At 46.6% G+C, this 17,266-nt stretch overlaps 1 protein-coding gene across 2 annotated transcripts in view; it reads right to left on the bottom strand.

Moving 5' to 3' along the window:
* Nucleotides 1-17,266, bottom strand: part of TPP1 (tripeptidyl peptidase 1) — a 28,933-nt gene that overhangs the window by 6,468 nt on the left and 5,199 nt on the right. For both annotated transcript variants that reach the window (XM_068115104.2, XM_068115105.2), the window contains exons 3-9: nt 16,569-16,708; nt 16,301-16,451; nt 13,453-13,574; nt 2,661-2,887; nt 2,312-2,510; nt 1,762-1,950; nt 1,549-1,621 (exon numbers count right to left, since the gene is read on the bottom strand). In XM_068115104.2, the coding sequence (XP_067971205.2) occupies nt 1,549-1,621; nt 1,762-1,950; nt 2,312-2,510; nt 2,661-2,887; nt 13,453-13,574; nt 16,301-16,451; nt 16,569-16,708 (1,101 nt within the window). The remainder of the gene's footprint in view (nt 1-1,548; nt 1,622-1,761; nt 1,951-2,311; nt 2,511-2,660; nt 2,888-13,452; nt 13,575-16,300; nt 16,452-16,568; nt 16,709-17,266) is intronic.

Genomic DNA, 17,266 nt, shown 5'->3' with positions numbered 1-17,266 from the left:
TGGTGGCAGGAAGGGCATCCGGCCGTAAAACATTGCTTCAAAAAGGGGACCACGGTGCCCGAAAAAGGCCAACCCCTGCTTTGCAGGGAAAAATGGCCTCTAAAGGTGGTTCTATTGGAATCCTCATATGCCAAAACATGCTTAGACACCAAAAACATCTTCCTATGTCCATTGGTCCAAAGGTTAAGGCATTTTGCATAAAAAAAAAAAGTCTGAAATTTGGTGGCCATCTTTGATTTTTGCTAATTTAGAATATTTCCAGTGCTCTCATTTTGTTTCCAATGAATTGTTGACCCCTATATATGAGTTTAGATAAAATGGAATAAATATTGTATGACATTTGAATGAATAGTATCATCAATTGGCAAATATTTTTAAAGAAATTGAGTTTCGGTGGTGGCCATTTTGAAATTCAAAATGGAGGCCCTAAATGTTAATGGAAAAACTGGCACCCTTTTTTTCTTAATCGGTGAAGTTTCTGGATGTGTTTGGACGTGAGTGCCAAGAATCTACTCAAAAAAATGACAAACCTGGAAAATGTTACGTAAGCTTATCGACTATGAGGAACATCGTGGTGCAGGAAGTGGATATGACTAATGATTATCTTCCAAAAAATAAGTTTGAGAAGAAAGTGGTTCAAAAGAGGGTTGTGTAGCGGTTACCGCTGGATGCACACAATCGCCTTGCACCGGCCAGAACACGGCCAGACGCGCCTCTCCCGGGCATGCCCGGACTCACTGTTCCCGGGCACGCCCGAACCTCCCGGGCACGCCCGGTCTCGTCTTTCCCGGGCATGCCCGCTCTCGCCTTTCCAGGGCTCGCCCAGAGCGTCCGGGCATGCCCGCTATCGCCTTTTCAGGGCTCGCCCAGAGCGTCCGGGCATGCCCGCTATCGCCTTTCCAGGGCTCGCCCAGAGCGTCCGGGCATGCCCGCTATCGCCTTTCCAGGGCTCGCCCAGAGCGCCCGGGCACGCCCAGCCTCGACTTGCCAGGCCGCAGCCAAACACGCCCGGGCAGGTCCAGACTCGCCTTTCCAAGGCTCGCCCTTGACACCCGGGCATGCCCGGTATAGCTTTTGCCGGGCAAACTTCCCGACATAAATGTGTATATATATTGCTGCCCGATAAACGGGCTTGTGAGAATACCTGAGCTGTTTTGTTTCAATAAAGCAACTCGGACGAATTCCGTCTTTGGTCGCGTCAATTCTTTCGACTCGCGTTGGAGCGCAGTTCCTTCAGTTGTATATTTTATTGTGAGCAGGTCGAATGTGGTTGGGGATATTTCACAATTTGTTGTAGTGGTCTGCGGAGCTACACAAGAGTAGTAGAAGTGAAGGCTAATGTCATTCTGCATCGGCAAACAGACCGAGAACAAAAGATGAAATCCACAGCACGTTGATCGAGGTATGCTCAACGTCGTCGGAAGCAAAGAAAAGCTGACGCTTGGAGTGGTAACCTTTCGCACTCGCAACGTCAGCTCGTTGCTTCCCACGGCAGTTGGCGTACTTTTCGATCATGGTCGATCGACTACCCTAGGATCGGCCAATTACCTTGAAGCTGGAAAACTGGGTCTGAAAACGTTCCTTTCTTTGCTCATTTCCTTGCATCCTGCGCCATTGTCTCCTGTGCAGATGTAATAAGGGGGTGGGGGAAGTCCGCAACCCATCAAAACATCGAACGATTATGGACGCAAACAAAAGTGTAAAATCAAAAATTGCATGAGGTCCAGCGAGTTTGCATCATTTCACCCTCTGATGCCATACCCGAAGCAAAAAGTAGAGTCAGGCCCCGAAGGCCGGCCTTCATGAATTCACGATTGACCCGCTGCATGTACACCGCAGACAGGGAATCTTCATCATCACCGTAGCTGATGCTGTGTACCCATGGCAAAGACGACATGTTGCTCAAAGCGACGAGCCATTGGAGGAAAGGCTCTTGGCCTTCCCGGAGACCTGAAACATCGAGACCGCAAACCACTGTGGGTGAACCGGATCATGCACAACGAAACTTTAAATACTTACCGTTACGTTACGGTACGTTACATTACGGTACGTTACGGTAACCCCCTCCATGAAAAAAATTACTCTTAAAATTAATTGAACGCCACTCTGTCTCATTTGATTAGCACTTGACGAACCGGCCACAAGATTGCTATACATTGTCTACACAATGGCCGAATGGATTTTGACAATAAAGAAAACGATTCTACATTTTCACTGTAATAATAATATCGAGTTGAAATTCGCTTAACAAAACAGGGCTGTCCACCAGGTGTTCCTCGTTTCGGCCAAAATATCACGTCATTCAACCTACCTGGCGTACTCCAGAACCACGTGGAAACGTTGGCTCCGGTACTCATGACGTACTCGACGTCCAGACTGGCCTCCAGGCCTGCGTGCAGTCCTCCGTCGGGCCCCACGACTCTGGCGACGCTGGAGCGATGGGCAAAGCCATTGCCGAACATTCCCATGAACTCTTTCAGGTCCAGTGCGTGGAAATGCTGCTCGAGGAACTTGGGATTGGATAATGGTGACCGCCGTTATTGCTTTACACCAACAGGCATCACGACAAACATGGCGACATCTATGGAAAACGAAAGTTTGTCAGAACACATAATATATTGTTGATGTGATGAAGAAGAAGCAATCCGATTTCAAGGAACCTGTGCCACGGCCTGGCTGCTGTTGGGATGTCTCCCCACGTCACTGCTGCTCAAGTTGTATCGAGCACGAATGATTGCCGGAGTGACCCCCAGGTGAAAATGTGCACCTTCTCTCGCGCCACCTTCCCCTTTACCAACAAGGTTCTCGTTACCGCCGTGTTCCTCGCCGACCAACGACTGTTCTACAGTCAGTCCTCGTCGCCGTGGAAACCGATGCACCCCTCCAACTGTTGGGTGGAGGGGGGGGAGGGGGGGGGACAGCACACGTGACTAGTGTATCGGATCGTCTGTGGGGTTGCTTGAGATGTGGAACGACGTTAAGCATGACAAGGACAGGTAGCACATTGTATACATGGAACACCTGAGTGTTCACCAAAACTTTCATTTCAGGCACTGATGACATCCACCACAAAAGGTAAACTATGGAAGGGTGTTTCTTATTACTAAAGGTGTGTACGTTATTCATAAAGGGGTGCACGTTATTCATAAAGGGGTGTGCGTTATTCATAAATGGGTGCGCGTTATTCATAAAGGGGTGCGCGTTATTCACAAAGGGGTGCGCGTTATTCACAAAGGGGTGCGCGTTATTCACAAAGGGGTGCGCGTTATTCACAAAGGGGTGCGCGTTATTCATAAAGGGGTGTGCGTTATTCATAAAGGGGTGCGCGTTATTCATAAAGGGGTGCGCGTTATTCATAAAGGGGTGCGCGTTATTCATAAAGGGATGTGCGTTATTCATAAAGGGGTGCGCGTTATTCATAAAGGGGTGCGCGTTATTCATAAAGGGGTGCGCGTTATTCATAAAGGGGTGTGCGTTATTCATAAATGGGTGCGCGTTATTCATAAAGGGGTGCGCGTTATTCATAAAGGGGTGCGCGTTATTCATAAAGGGGTGCGCGTTATTCATAAAGGGGTGCGCGTTATTCATAAAGGGGTGCGCGTTATTCATAAATGGGTGCGCGTTATTCATAAAGGGGTGCGCGTTATTCATAAAGGGGTGCACGTTATTCATAAAGGGGTGCGCGTTATTCATAAAGGGGTGCGCGTTATTCATAAAGGGGTACGCGTTATTCATAAAGGGGTGCGCGTTATTCATAAAGGGGTGCGCGTTATTCATAAAGGGGTGCGCGTTATTCATAAAGGGGTGCGCGTTATTCATAAAGGGGTGCGCGTTATTCATAAAGGGGTGCGCGTTATTCATAAAGGGGTGCGCGTTATTCATAAAGGGGTGCGCGTTATTCATAAAGGGGTGCGCGTTATTCATAAAGGGGTGCACGTTATTCATAAAAGGGTGTACGTTATTCATAAAGGGGTGCACGTTATTCATAAAGGGGTGCACGTTATTCATAAAGGGGTGCACGTTATTCATAAAGGGGTGCACGACTGCACGTTATTCATAAAGGGGTGCACGTTATTCATAAAGGGGTGCACGTTATTCATAAAGGGGTGCACGTTATTCATAAAGGGGTGCACGTTATTCATAAAGGGGTGCACGTTATTCATAAAGGGGTGCACGACTGCACGTTATTCATAAAGGGGTGCACGTTATTCATAAAGGGGTGCACGTTATTCATAAAGGGGTGCATGACTGCACGTTATTCATAAAGGGGTGCACGTTATTCATAAAGGGGTGCACGTTATTCATAAAGGGGTGCACGTTATTCATAAAGGGGTGCACGTTATTCATAAAGGGGTGCGCGTTATTCATAAAGGGGTGCGCGTTATTCACAAAGGGGTGCGCGTTATTCACAAAGGGGTGCGCGTTATTCACAAAGGGGTGCGCGTTATTCACAAAGGGGTGCGCGTTATTCATAAAGGGGTGCGCGTTATTCATAAAGGGGTGCGCGTTATTCATAAAGGGGTGCGCGTTATTCATAAAGGGGTGCGCGTTATTCATAAAGGGATGTGCGTTATTCACAAAGGGGTGCACGTTATTCATAAAGGGGTGCACGTTATTCATAAAGGGGTGCACGTTATTCATAAAGGGGTGCACGTTATTCATAAAGGGGTGCACGTTATTCATAAAGGGGTGCACGTTATTCATAAAGGGGTGCACGACTGCACGTTATTCATAAAGGGGTGCACGTTATTCATAAAGGGGTGCACGTTATTCATAAAGGGGTGCACGTTATTCATAAAGGGGTGCATGACTGCACGTTATTCATAAAGGGGTGCACGTTATTCATAAAGGGGTGCACGTTATTCATAAAGGGGTGCACGTTATTCATAAAGGGGTGCACGTTATTCATAAAGGGGTGCACGTTATTCATAAAGGGGTGCGCGTTATTCATAAAGGGGTGTGCGTTATTCATAAAGGGGTGTGCGTTATTCATAAAGGGGTGTGCGTTATTCATAAAGGGGTGCGCGTTATTCATAAAGGGGTGCGCGTTATTCATAAAGGGGTGCACGTTATTCATAAAGGGGTGTGCGTTATTCATAAAGGGGTGTGCGTTATTCATAAAGGGGTGTACGTTATTCATAAAGGGGTGTACGTTATTCATAAAGCGGTGCACGTTATTCATAAAGGGGTGTACGTTATTCATTAAGGGGTGTACGTTATTCATAAAGGGGTGTACATTATTCATAAAGGGGTGCACGTTATTCATAAAGGGGTGCACGTTATTCATAAAGGGGTGCACGACTGCACGTTATTCATAAAGGGGTGCACGTTATTCATAAAGGGGTGCACGACTGCACGTTATTCATAAAGGGGTGCACGTTATTCATAAAGGGGTGCACGTTATTCATAAAGGGGTGCACGTTATTCATAAAGGGGTGCGCGTTATTCATAAAGGGGTGCGCGTTATTCATAAAGGGGTGCACGTTATTCATAAAGGGGTGCGCGTTATTCATAAAGGGGTGTGCGTTATTCATAAAGGGGTGCGCGTTATTCATAAAGGGGTGCGCGTTATTCATAAAGGGGTGCGCGTTATTCATAAAGGGGTGCGCGTTATTCATAAAGGGGTGCGCGTTATTCATAAAGGGGTGCGCGTTATTCATAAAGGGGTGCACGTTATTCATAAAGGGGTGCACGTTATTCATAAAGGGGTGCACGACTGCACGTTATTCATAAAGGGGTGCACGTTATTCATAAAGGGGTGCACGTTATTCATAAAGGGGTGCACGTTATTCATAAAGGGGTGCATGACTGCACGTTATTCATAAAGGGGTGCACGTTATTCATAAAGGGGTGCACGTTATTCATAAAGGGGTGCACGTTATTCATAAAGGGGTGCACGTTATTCATAAAGGGGTGCGCGTTATTCATAAAGGGGTGCGCGTTATTCATAAAGGGGTGTGCGTTATTCATAAAGGGGTGTGCGTTATTCATAAAGGGGTGTGCGTTATTCATAAAGGGGTGCGCGTTATTCATAAAGGGGTGCGCGTTATTCATAAAGGGGTGCACGTTATTCATAAAGGGGTGTGCGTTATTCATAAAGGGGTGTGCGTTATTCATAAAGGGGTGTACGTTATTCATAAAGGGGTGTACGTTATTCATAAAGCGGTGCACGTTATTCATAAAGGGGTGTACGTTATTCATTAAGGGGTGTACGTTATTCATAAAGGGGTGTACGTTATTCATAAAGGGGTGCACGTTATTCATAAAGGGGTGCACGTTATTCATAAAGGGGTGCACGACTGCACGTTATTCATAAAGGGGTGCACGTTATTCATAAAGGGGTGCACGACTGCACGTTATTCATAAAGGGGTGCACGTTATTCATAAAGGGGTGCACGTTATTCATAAAGGGGTGCACGTTATTCATAAAGGGGTGCGCGTTATTCATAAAGGGGTGCGCGTTATTCATAAAGGGGTGCACGTTATTCATAAAGGGGTGCGCGTTATTCATAAAGGGGTGTGCGTTATTCATAAAGGGGTGCGCGTTATTCATAAAGGGGTGCGCGTTATTCATAAAGGGGTGCGCGTTATTCATAAAGGGGTGCGCGTTATTCATAAAGGGGTGCGCGTTATTCATAAAGGGGTGCGCGTTATTCATAAAGGGGTGCGCGTTATTCATAAAGGGGTGCGCGTTATTCATAAAGGGGTGCGCGTTATTCATAAAGGGGTGCACGTTATTCATAAAGGGGTGCATGTTATTCATAAAGGGGTGCACGTTATTCATAAAGGGGTGCACGTTATTCATAAAGGGGTGCGCGTTATTCATAAAGGGGTGCGCGTTATTCATAAAGGGGTGCGCGTTATTCATAAAGGGGTGCGCGTTATTCATTAAGGGGTGCGCGTTATTCATTAAGGGGTGCGCGTTATTCATAAAGGGGTGCACGTTATTCATAAAGGGGTGCACGTTATTCATAAAGGGGTGCACGTTATTCATAAAGGGGTGCACGTTATTCATAAAGGGGTGCGCGTTATTCATAAAGGGGTGCGCGTTATTCATAAAGGGGTGCACGTTATTCATAAAGGGGTGCGCGTTATTCATAAAGGGGTGCGCGTTATTCATAAAGGGGTGCGCGTTATTCATAAAGGGGTGCACGTTATTCATAAAGGGGTGCACGTTTTTCATAAAGGGGTGCGCGTTATTCATAAAGGGGTGCGCGTTATTCCTAAAGGGGTGCGCGTTATTCCTAAAGGGGTGCGCGTTATTCATAAAGGGGTGCACGTTATTCATAAAGGGGTGCACGTTATTCATAAAGGGGTGCACGTTATTCATAAAGGGGTGCACGTTATTCATAAAGGGGTGCACGTTATTCATAAAGGGGTGCACGTTATTCATAAAGGGGTGCACGTTATTCATAAAGGGGTGCACGTTATTCATAAAGCGGTGCACGTTCTTCATAAAGGGGTGCACGTTATTCATAAAGGGGTGCACGTTATTCATAAAGGGGTGCACGTTATTCATAAAGGGGTGCACGTTATTCATAAAGGGGTGCACGTTATTCATAAAGGGGTGCACGTTATTCATAAAGGGGTGCACGTTATTCATAAAGGGGTGCACGTTATTCATAAAGGGGTGCACGTTATTCATAAAGGGGTGCACGTTATTCATAAAGGGGTGCACGTTATTCATAAAGGGGTGCACGTTATTCATAAAGGGGTGCACGTTATTCATAAAGGGGTGCACGTTATTCATAAAGGGGTGCACGTTATTCATAAAGGGGTGCACGTTATTCATAAAGGGGTGTACGTTATTCATAAAGGGGTGCACGTTATTCATAAAGGGGTGCACGTTATTCATAAAGGGGTGCACGTTATTCATAAAGGGGTGCACGTTATTCATAAAGGGGTGTACGTTAAACGCTTGAAAATGTCATCCTTTTTATTTTTTCCTACAGCTTTTTTTTTTTTTTTTTTTACTTTCTTTCAAATGAATGATGTACTTGAAAACACGAAAATGATATATCCAAACACCTTCAGTTTAGCAATACCTGGGCAAAAAAATACCTTGGAAGTACAATACCGGATTAAAGTTGCCACACAATCCGAGGGCGGAGTAACAGAGCGCAAACAAAATGGCAGCTCCCAGCGATGCAAATGACAGAGCTAATCAAAATGAAGACCAATTACTGCACTGTAGTCCCAAGAGGGAAGCAGGATATGACAATATACACACACACACACACACACACACACACACACACACACACACACACACACACACACACAATGTACTTCCAAGTAAATGTAAAAGTTATTTTATTTGAAGTTATAACCTTAACTTTTTTTATAAAGATTTTTTTTTTTTACAAAATGACCAGTTTCTCTGAGAAGAGTTGGCAGAATGTTCAGCTCTGGACTACTTCATTAGACCCACCGGCTACACATGGTTGCCATCGTGACTGCTATTCAAAGTACACGGACAAAGCTAATCGAGATGGTGCTTGAAATGCAAAACAAGAGTTCAAAAGCCTCTTCCCATTTCCCTTTTCTCAAGACTATGTGGGGAAGGGCACTCCATTAACTCCAGTTTGTATTGGAGTATACTGTAGTGCAGAAGCATGCATTGCCATAAGTACCAAACAATGCATTGCAATCAATAATTTTTGTTTAAATATATATATATATATATATATATATATATATATATATAACTACAGTATATATATATATATATATATATATATATATATATATATATATATATATATATATATATATATATATATATATATATATATAGGCCAAGAGGTTTATTTACTTGTTCTGCATCCTGCAGCTCTTGTATTCACCGTTTTGACTTCATTGCACAATATCCAGATTATCACAGAAGAAAACAATTTTCTCAATGCTCTGTCTGCACTTTGGGTGCAGACAATTGGCAACATCCCCAAATTCCTTGTAGTTGACTGCTTAATCCTTTGATGACAAAAATCGCAGTGTCATCTAAGATTTATGAGACATGGCAGTGTCATGAGTGAACGATTCTGGCATTAATTTGTCAAGGGAAACACCCATGGAACCTTTGAGATCGGACATGACACAGATTGAGAGGTGGAACCCTTGATCAAGTGTTGACCTTTGCGTAATTCAATGCTTAAACGGCATTTGTCCTTGTTTCTCTCCGACTTTGTAAAGACTATGTGACAGCCAAAGTGGACGGAAGAGTCAATGAACGTATCATCCCTCCGGCGCAAATTTGTACAAGACATTCCAAAGCTTTATCCCGGTGTGTACCCCGGTTTAGAATAGGTACACCGTATCCCTGCGTGTCATAAGAGGCGACTAAAAGGGTTGGCGTCAGGAAGGGCATCCGGCCATAAAAACATGCCTCAAAAAGAGAACCATGTCAATTACAACCACATATGGGCAGGGTACAGCCCGAAGTGGAGATCGGTTTCTGAGGTTTGGGACATGGAATGTAGGGACAATGACAGGGAGATCAGGAGAAGTGGTGGAAGTATTGGTCAGAAGAAGAGTGGACATATGTTGTGTGCAAGAGACGAGATGGAAGGGAAGTGGTGTGAGAATGGTGAAGGGTAGGCAGGGACAGAAATACAAGTTTGTGTGGCAAGGGTGCCCGGAGGGCGTGAATGGTGTTGGTGTCCTGTTTCCTGAGGAGTTTGTAGACAGTGTGGTGAGTGTGACAAGAGTGAGTGAAAGGTTGATGATGGTGAAAATGATGATTGGAAAGCTCTTGGTGAACGTCATCTCGGGATATGCTCCGCAGGTTGGTCGGAGCGATGAAGAGAAGGACAAGTTCTGGTGTGCGATAGAGAAGCTGATGGAAAACGTGAAAGATGAGGAAGTTGTTGTGGTGGGAGGAGACCTAAATGGACATGTGGGAAGGAGTATGGATGGTTTTGAGGGAGTTCATGGGGGTTACGGATATGGTGTGAGAAATGGAGAAGGTGAAAGGATTTTGGAGTTTGCTGATGGAGCTGATTTGTAATACTCAGTTCCAGAAAGAGGATAATAAGCTTGTTACATACACGTCAGGTGGGTCGACGGCAACCGTTGATTACCTGATGGTGCGTAGGCGAGATAGGGGGCACCTCCGGGACACAAAGGTGATCCCGGGGGAGGAGACTGTTTCACAGCACCACTTGGTTGTCTGCGACATAAGGGTGAAAGGTGCGAGGAGAGCTCGGCGGGTGAAGTACCAACCGAGAATGAAGGTGTGGAGGTTGAAAGAGGTGACAGTGAGGGAGGCATTAAAAGAGAGGCTGAGTAGGGTGGAGGATGATGTGGTTGAGCTTGAAAGTGGTTGGATGTCAATGAAAGATAGTCTGTTGGGAGCCATTGGTGAGGTATGTGGATGGACAAAAGGACCACCGAGGCACTCGGAAACATGGTGGTGGGATGATGAAGTTGGAAAGAGGATTGACGAGAAGAGGAAGAAGTTCAAGGAGTGGCAAGGTGAAGGGTACGGGAGCATAAAAAGCAGAGCTTGAAAGTTATAAGGCAGCCAAGAAGGCTGCAAAGAAAGAGGTAGCAAAGGCGCAGGAGGCATGTAGGAAAATGTTTGGAGAACGCTTGGATTCGGAAGAGGGTCAGAGAGCAGTATTCAGGATTGCAAAGCAGATAGCGAAAGAGAGGTGTGATGTGATGGGGGTGAATTGCTCGAAGGATGAAGTGGGACAAATCATTGTGGACCCAGATGGAACTAGAACGCCACTCAGTAGAGTGCATACTCCCGCCACGGGTCAAGTTGGAGCCCGATCTTCCAATGGTAAAAAAATCCTTCAAAAACTTCCTGGATCCGGAATAATATCCTGAGCTTCACCAAAAACTAATCAATTCTTCCTTATCCCAAGAGCAATCATCCCACCAACTTTCATCCAAATCCGTTCAGAACTTTTCCAGATATCTTGTTCACGAACATACGAACACACACACACACACACACACACACACACACACACACACACACACACACACACACACACACACACGATCTAATGCATTAGTCCCTGGCGGGAGTAAATAAAGGAAGATGGAAGAGATATATGGAAATGCTGTTGAATGCAGAGAATGAATGGGACGGCAACATAGAGATTAACCCAGTTTTAGGACCGGCAGACAAGATAACTGAGAAGGAAGTTGAGGAAGCGATAAAAGCAATGAAGAGTAGAAAAGCGGGAGGGCCGACGGGAGTTGTGGGAGATATGTTGAAGGCAGCAGGAAGTTGGGGTATGAAGAGAATGACAGAGATCTGTAATCTGGTGGTGAAAGAAGGCTGCATTCCAGTGAATTGGGAACTGAGTACCCTCACCCCTCGATACAAGGGGAAAGGTGACCCTCTGGAGTGTGGCTCGTACCGAGCGATAAAGTTATTGGAGCATCATGGAATAAAGGTATTGGGAAAGGGTGTTGGAGAGGAGGATAAGGAAGAAAGTGAAGATCGACGAAATGCAGTTTGGATTTATGCCAGGAAGAGGAACGACAGACACGCTTTTTATTGTAAGGCAGTTGCAAGAGAAGTACATGGAGAAGAGGAAGAAGTTGTTTCTTGGGTTTGTTGATCTGGAGAAAGCATTCGATAGGGTTCCACGCGAAGTAGTGACATGGGCAATGAGGAAGTTAGGAGTGGAGGAATGGTTGATCAGAGTAATGATGGCAATGTACGAGAGAGCGCGCACAGCTGTAAGGACGAAGGACGGGAACAGTGGTGAGTTTGATGTGAAGGTGGGAGTGCATCAGGGGTCGGTACTAAGTCCACTACTATTTGTAGCTGTGATGGAGGTGCTGGCTCGGAATGTAAAGGAGGGTTTACCGTGGGAGTTGTTGTATGCAGATGATCTGGTGTTGATTGCAGAGAGTATGGATGGACTGGAGGAGAAGATGAACAAGTGGAAGGAATGTATGGAGACAAAAGGTCTGAAGGTGAATATCGGAAAGACGAAGGCAAGTGGTAAAGGATGTGGTGAGGTGGAAACAACTGGGAAGTGGCCGTGTAGGATGTGTGCAGGAAGGGTGTCGGGGTGAACTCCATTCAATGTACAATGTGCGCTGAGTAGGTTCATCAAAAATGTAGTGGTCTGAAAGGGTCATTAACCAGTGTGGCAGCTACATTCAAGTGTAAGGTGTGCACAGAGGGAGCTGCAGATGGAGGAAATGTTGAGTTGGATCTTGGAGACGGCGTGAAGCTGGAAGGTGTGAAAACATTTTGCTACCGAGGAGACATGCTGAATGGAGAACGTGGATCAGACTCGGCAACGGTTGTTCGAGTGAGATGTGCATGGAAGAAGTTTCGGGAACTGAGTGGCATGCTGACAAGGAGGGGAGTGTCGTTGAAGCTGAAGGGAAAGGTGTGTGCTGCATGTGTGAGAAGTGTTATGATATATGGGAGCGAGACATGGGTAATGAACGTAGAGCGGCAACGAAGGTTGGAAAGGGTGGAAATGCGAATGGTTCGGTGGATGTGCGGAGTATCGTTGAGAGAGAGGAAGACAAATGATGAATTGCGAAGGATGATGGGAATATTGCCTGTGATTGATGCTGTGAAGAGAAACAGGTTGAGATGGTTTGGTCATGTGTTGAGGAAGGATGAAAGTGACTGGTTGAGAAGAATGATGGAAATGAATGTAGAAGGAAGTAGAGGACCGGGAAGACCAAGAAAGACTTGGCTAAAGATGGTGGAAGAAGAAATGCGGGCAAGGGGGTTAACAAGGAGAGATGCAGAAAATAGGGCAAAATGAAGAAGATTGTCATGGGGACCGCAAGGCTAACCCCACTACAGCTGGGAAAATGGCCTTAAAATGCCTGTTGTTGTTGTTGTTGTTGTATTCCAAAGGTGACTAACTGCAATGTTCTCTTCAATGATGTCACACTTGCGCTTCTTTAACCCAAAACGACTCCACACATCAGCTTTTTCCTCAAATTATTTTTTTACCACTTCATCGTCGTCTGCCATCTTACCTGTTGCCGTGTGTTATTACGCATGCAGGTCGGGTATATGATGTCACCTTTCTGCGACACATTTGAGCATGGCTGGCGTAGTTTGCAAAAAATAGGTATTTTTATCACCTGCTAGTTAACAAGTGCCATAATGTAACCAAAAACAAGTTTGAATAACACAATATACCGGTATGGTAACACATAGTTGAAAATGCAAATCACAGTAACCCAGGGCGCCGATGATAACACGTACCTTTATTCTCTACCACTTTCACATCACTATCGTAAGGCTCCAGCAGCAGAAACATGTTGCCTATAATCGGAGTGTTATTGAATGACAAGCATCACCTATGATGAGGTTTACCTTTACCTGTGATGATGATGATGATGATGAAGTTTACCTGTGATGGGAACAACAAAGCTTTTACACATTATCATTGAGCGAAGGCTCGTGACAGTGCATGCACAACGATAACAATTATTCAGCAGTCAGCTCACCAAAGTCGAGATGTCGGGCGATGTCAATTGGCACAGCGTATGGCGAAATAGATCGGATGGTAAACCGGTCATCCTTTTCAAACCTCCGGAAGCGTGCACCTGGCAGCAGTTTCTCTGCCAGCCTAATGCAGGAAAGTACAGGATCTATGTCTAAGCGTGTAAACAAATACTGAAGGGTTGCAAAGATTTAAATGTTTTCAGCTCATTTTCGAACAAATGGGAAAATAAAGGAAAGCAATTCAAAAGAACTTTGAGAATTTTTAATCCCTTAATTTGTTAATTTTTACTTTGTTTTAATTAGTTTTTGATTTTTAATTTTGTTAATTTTTTTATCCCTATTTGTGAACGTCTGTTTGTTCGGTTGTGCCTCATGGACAGCCTAAGGAAGCGACTTGGAGAGGTAAGAGGGGGTACATGGGGGTAACTTTTCACGAGAAAAAACATGGGCGCATCAGATTTAGACTAGGGGCGTGGCAGCAAGGTGTGCCCAAGGGGCGTGGCTTCCTCTGACTATAAATTGTCTATGCACCTTGCGGAAGAACACAAAATGTAGTTTATCATGAAGGGCTGAAAGAATGTTGTGTTACTTAACAGAAGGGTATAATAAACAGAATATCAAAACCAAATTGTGTTACTGACTTTATTTTCCGGGCAACGCCGGGTAACTCTGCTCGCGGAGCATATTCGGGAGCTCTTTGGTGCAATGAGAGTATGTTCACCCATGAGCAGAGCACTAAAGCTCCGAACCACGGCCTACCACCCCCAGGCTAACGGCCTGTGTGAGCGATTTCACCGCTCATTGAAGGCCGCGCTCCGGGCCACCCTCCGCGACGGCGGCTGGGTCGACAGGCTCCCCTGGGTCCTGCTGGGCCCCCGGACGGCGCCCAAGGAGGACCTGCGCGCATCCGCGGCGGAGTTGGTCTTCGGGCAACCGCTGCGGGTGCCGGGCGAGTTCCTCCTCGACTCCACGGCACCATGGTCCGTGGCACAGCAGCGCTCCGCTCTGCAGGAGACCGCCCAGAGGTTCGCCCTGGTGCCAACGGCACGCCACGGGCACCCACCGACGCACGTCGCCCCGGAGCTTCGCACGGCGGAGTACGTCTTCGTCCGCCACGATGCCCACCGGACACCACTGCGGCCCCCGTACGACGGGCCTTTCCGCGTGCTGGAGACCGGGGTGAAGCACCTCACCCTGGACATCGGCGGTACCCCCGACCGCGTTTCTGTGGACCGCCTCAAGCCGGCCCACCTCGACGTGGACCATCCACCGCCAGTGGCCCGACCCCCGCGTCGGGGCCGCCCCCCTGCGGGCGGACCCCGGCACCGCCCAGCCCCGCCGCCACGCCGCCCCCCGGTCCTGCACCCATCCCAGGGGCAGCCGGAGGCATCCCAGATGGCATCCCTGCATCCCAGACGCCGCCAGTCGCCAGGGGGCGCTTCGGCCGGGTCATCCGTTTGCCCCGCAAACTGACCCTTCAGGTGCGCGGGGATTCTGGGGGGGCGCGTGTGGCGGACACGAAAGCACTGACGTGGTGACATCACCCCGCACACCAAGTGGGGGTGGGCCACGCCCGGGAGAGAGGCGTGGCCTCACGATATACACGGGGCGCGCAGCCCTGAGCAGCTCAGTGTTACAGTGAGCTCTTGAATAAAGACTCTTACAAATTACCGCGTTGTCCGCTTCCTCCTTGCTTACAAGCAGCGCGCGTAACACCGCGCTTTAAGCTAATCACTAATCAAAGAGGCCATCCTTACGGGTGGGAGGAAGAGAAAGCAACACTTGGAGTACGTGTTTACTATAGCGCTGCTGTAAATCGCACAAGCAAACAAACATGCTCAATCTCAGGGATAGTGTGGGATGATTGGTTCGGGGGTTAAACAGTCTGGTAAAAGAGAAGGTAAGAAAGGAGATATATATATTATCTGCGGATAGGTAAAGAAAAAGATTGTAGGAAACACTCGGCATGATTGCAACAGTTAGTTTATGATGTCGCGATAAACGAGAATGACACTTGGTAGAGCACAAACGTCCACCAGGATGAACAGTTTATGTTTTGTTTCCACCGATAGGTCGGAACTGGATCCGCACCTGAACTAAAATCGAATCTGCTTGTTCTTGTCACTTACCCAACTCATCCACCAAGTTTTGTCATTAGTCTTCCACAACTTTTTGAAAAATCATGCTATATTATGTTCTTGGCCCGATCACTCAATGGTGAAGAACCGCTTTAAAAATTAAATAAAAACTGTCGCTCCCAGATCCAGATTCGGATCTTTACCAAAATCATATCGTTTCGTCCTTGTCAAACAACCAACCTGTCCACCAAGTTTGGTCCGAATAGATCCACAACTTTTTGAGATATCACGTTATGTATCGGTTTCTGTCCGCAACGTCCACATTTCGGCTGAATCTGTCCACAACGTTTTGAGATGTCCTACTCAAGCAGACAAAAAGACAAACAAACAGACAGGTGTGAAGGGAAAACCTCCGTTCACCTTTGGTGGCGCAGGTAAAAAAGAAAGTTGCCTCAAATGTAAGTACCAGGAAAATGTTTTTACATTCTCCACTTCCCTCCCCTACCCCCATCTCCTCCATCCATCCATCCATCCAACCATCAAAAATAAAGGGCATAATAACCCCTCTGGCACCACTCCTTTGAAGTGAGACCCCATATCATGTGACTAAATGCAGGATATAATTGGTTCTATTTTAAGGAGCACATGGCAATTGCCTCAAGGTCATCCTGAAATGCCTTGACCTGCTGTTTCATCACAACTCCCTAGCACACACCCCGATAAAAAATCGTTATATTGCTAATGGACATTGGTAGTTGTGTGATACACTCACCGCACTGGCACAATGCACACAAGGAAGTCACGGGTGACCACCGAATCACAGTTGGTCACACCATGCATTTTCAACCAGCCACGCACGGCCTTTTCCACCTCGTATCTCGGCTGCACAAGCTTGGAGACATCTTCCAGAGAGAGATAATTCCCTGCACCACACAAAACACCTCTGTATGCCACTACCTGACATTTACAGTAACTACTGCACCAAGAAAAAATCCACCCTGTCATTTACCCTTGAAGACCTCTCCCCACCCGCCTCCTACCATAGCCGTGGGACGTCGGTGCAGAAACATGCTCAAGCAGGGTCTCGAGGCCGTCAGGGTCATGCTGAGTCAAAGCAAATGTTAGATGTAGTTCTGCAAGAGGGTCAGGAACACCAGCTTCCTTCCAACCAGGGGGTGGGCTGCAACCAGCAGAGCACCGACTCAAACATCAAAACACGAACAACCAAAACCAGACAAACTTTATGACTTTTCTAACGGGCCACAATTTTTGCCATCTTATTGTGAGGTTAGGATTACTGAGTAAGTAACTGAGTGACTGAGTGGTTAGGGTTACTGAGTAATTGTCATTGAAGTGACGTGCTGACGAGGAGGGGAGTGTCATTGAAGCTGAAGGGAAAGGTGTGTGCTGCATGTGTGAGAAGTGTTATGATTTATGGGAGCGAGACATGGGTAATGAACGTAGAGCAGCAACGAAGGCTGGAAAGGGTGGAAATGCGAATGGTTTGGTGGATGTGCGGAGTATCGTTGAGAGAGAGGAAGACAAATGATGAATTGCAAAAGATGATGGGAATAGAGCCTGTGATTGATGCTGTGAAGAGAAACAGGTTGAGATGGTTTGGTCATGTGTTGAGGAAGGATGAAAGTGACTGGTTGAGAAGAGTGATGGAAATGAATGTAGAAGGAAGTAGAGGACGGGGAAGACCGACAAAGACTTGGCTAAAGATGGTGGAAGAAGA

This window comes from Myxine glutinosa, chromosome 5 (assembly GCF_964187855.1).
Source record: "Myxine glutinosa chromosome 5, kmMyxGlut1.1, whole genome shotgun sequence".
Taxonomy (NCBI): domain Eukaryota; kingdom Metazoa; phylum Chordata; class Myxini; order Myxiniformes; family Myxinidae; genus Myxine; species Myxine glutinosa.
This window is presented reverse-complemented; position numbering and strand designations above follow the sequence as displayed.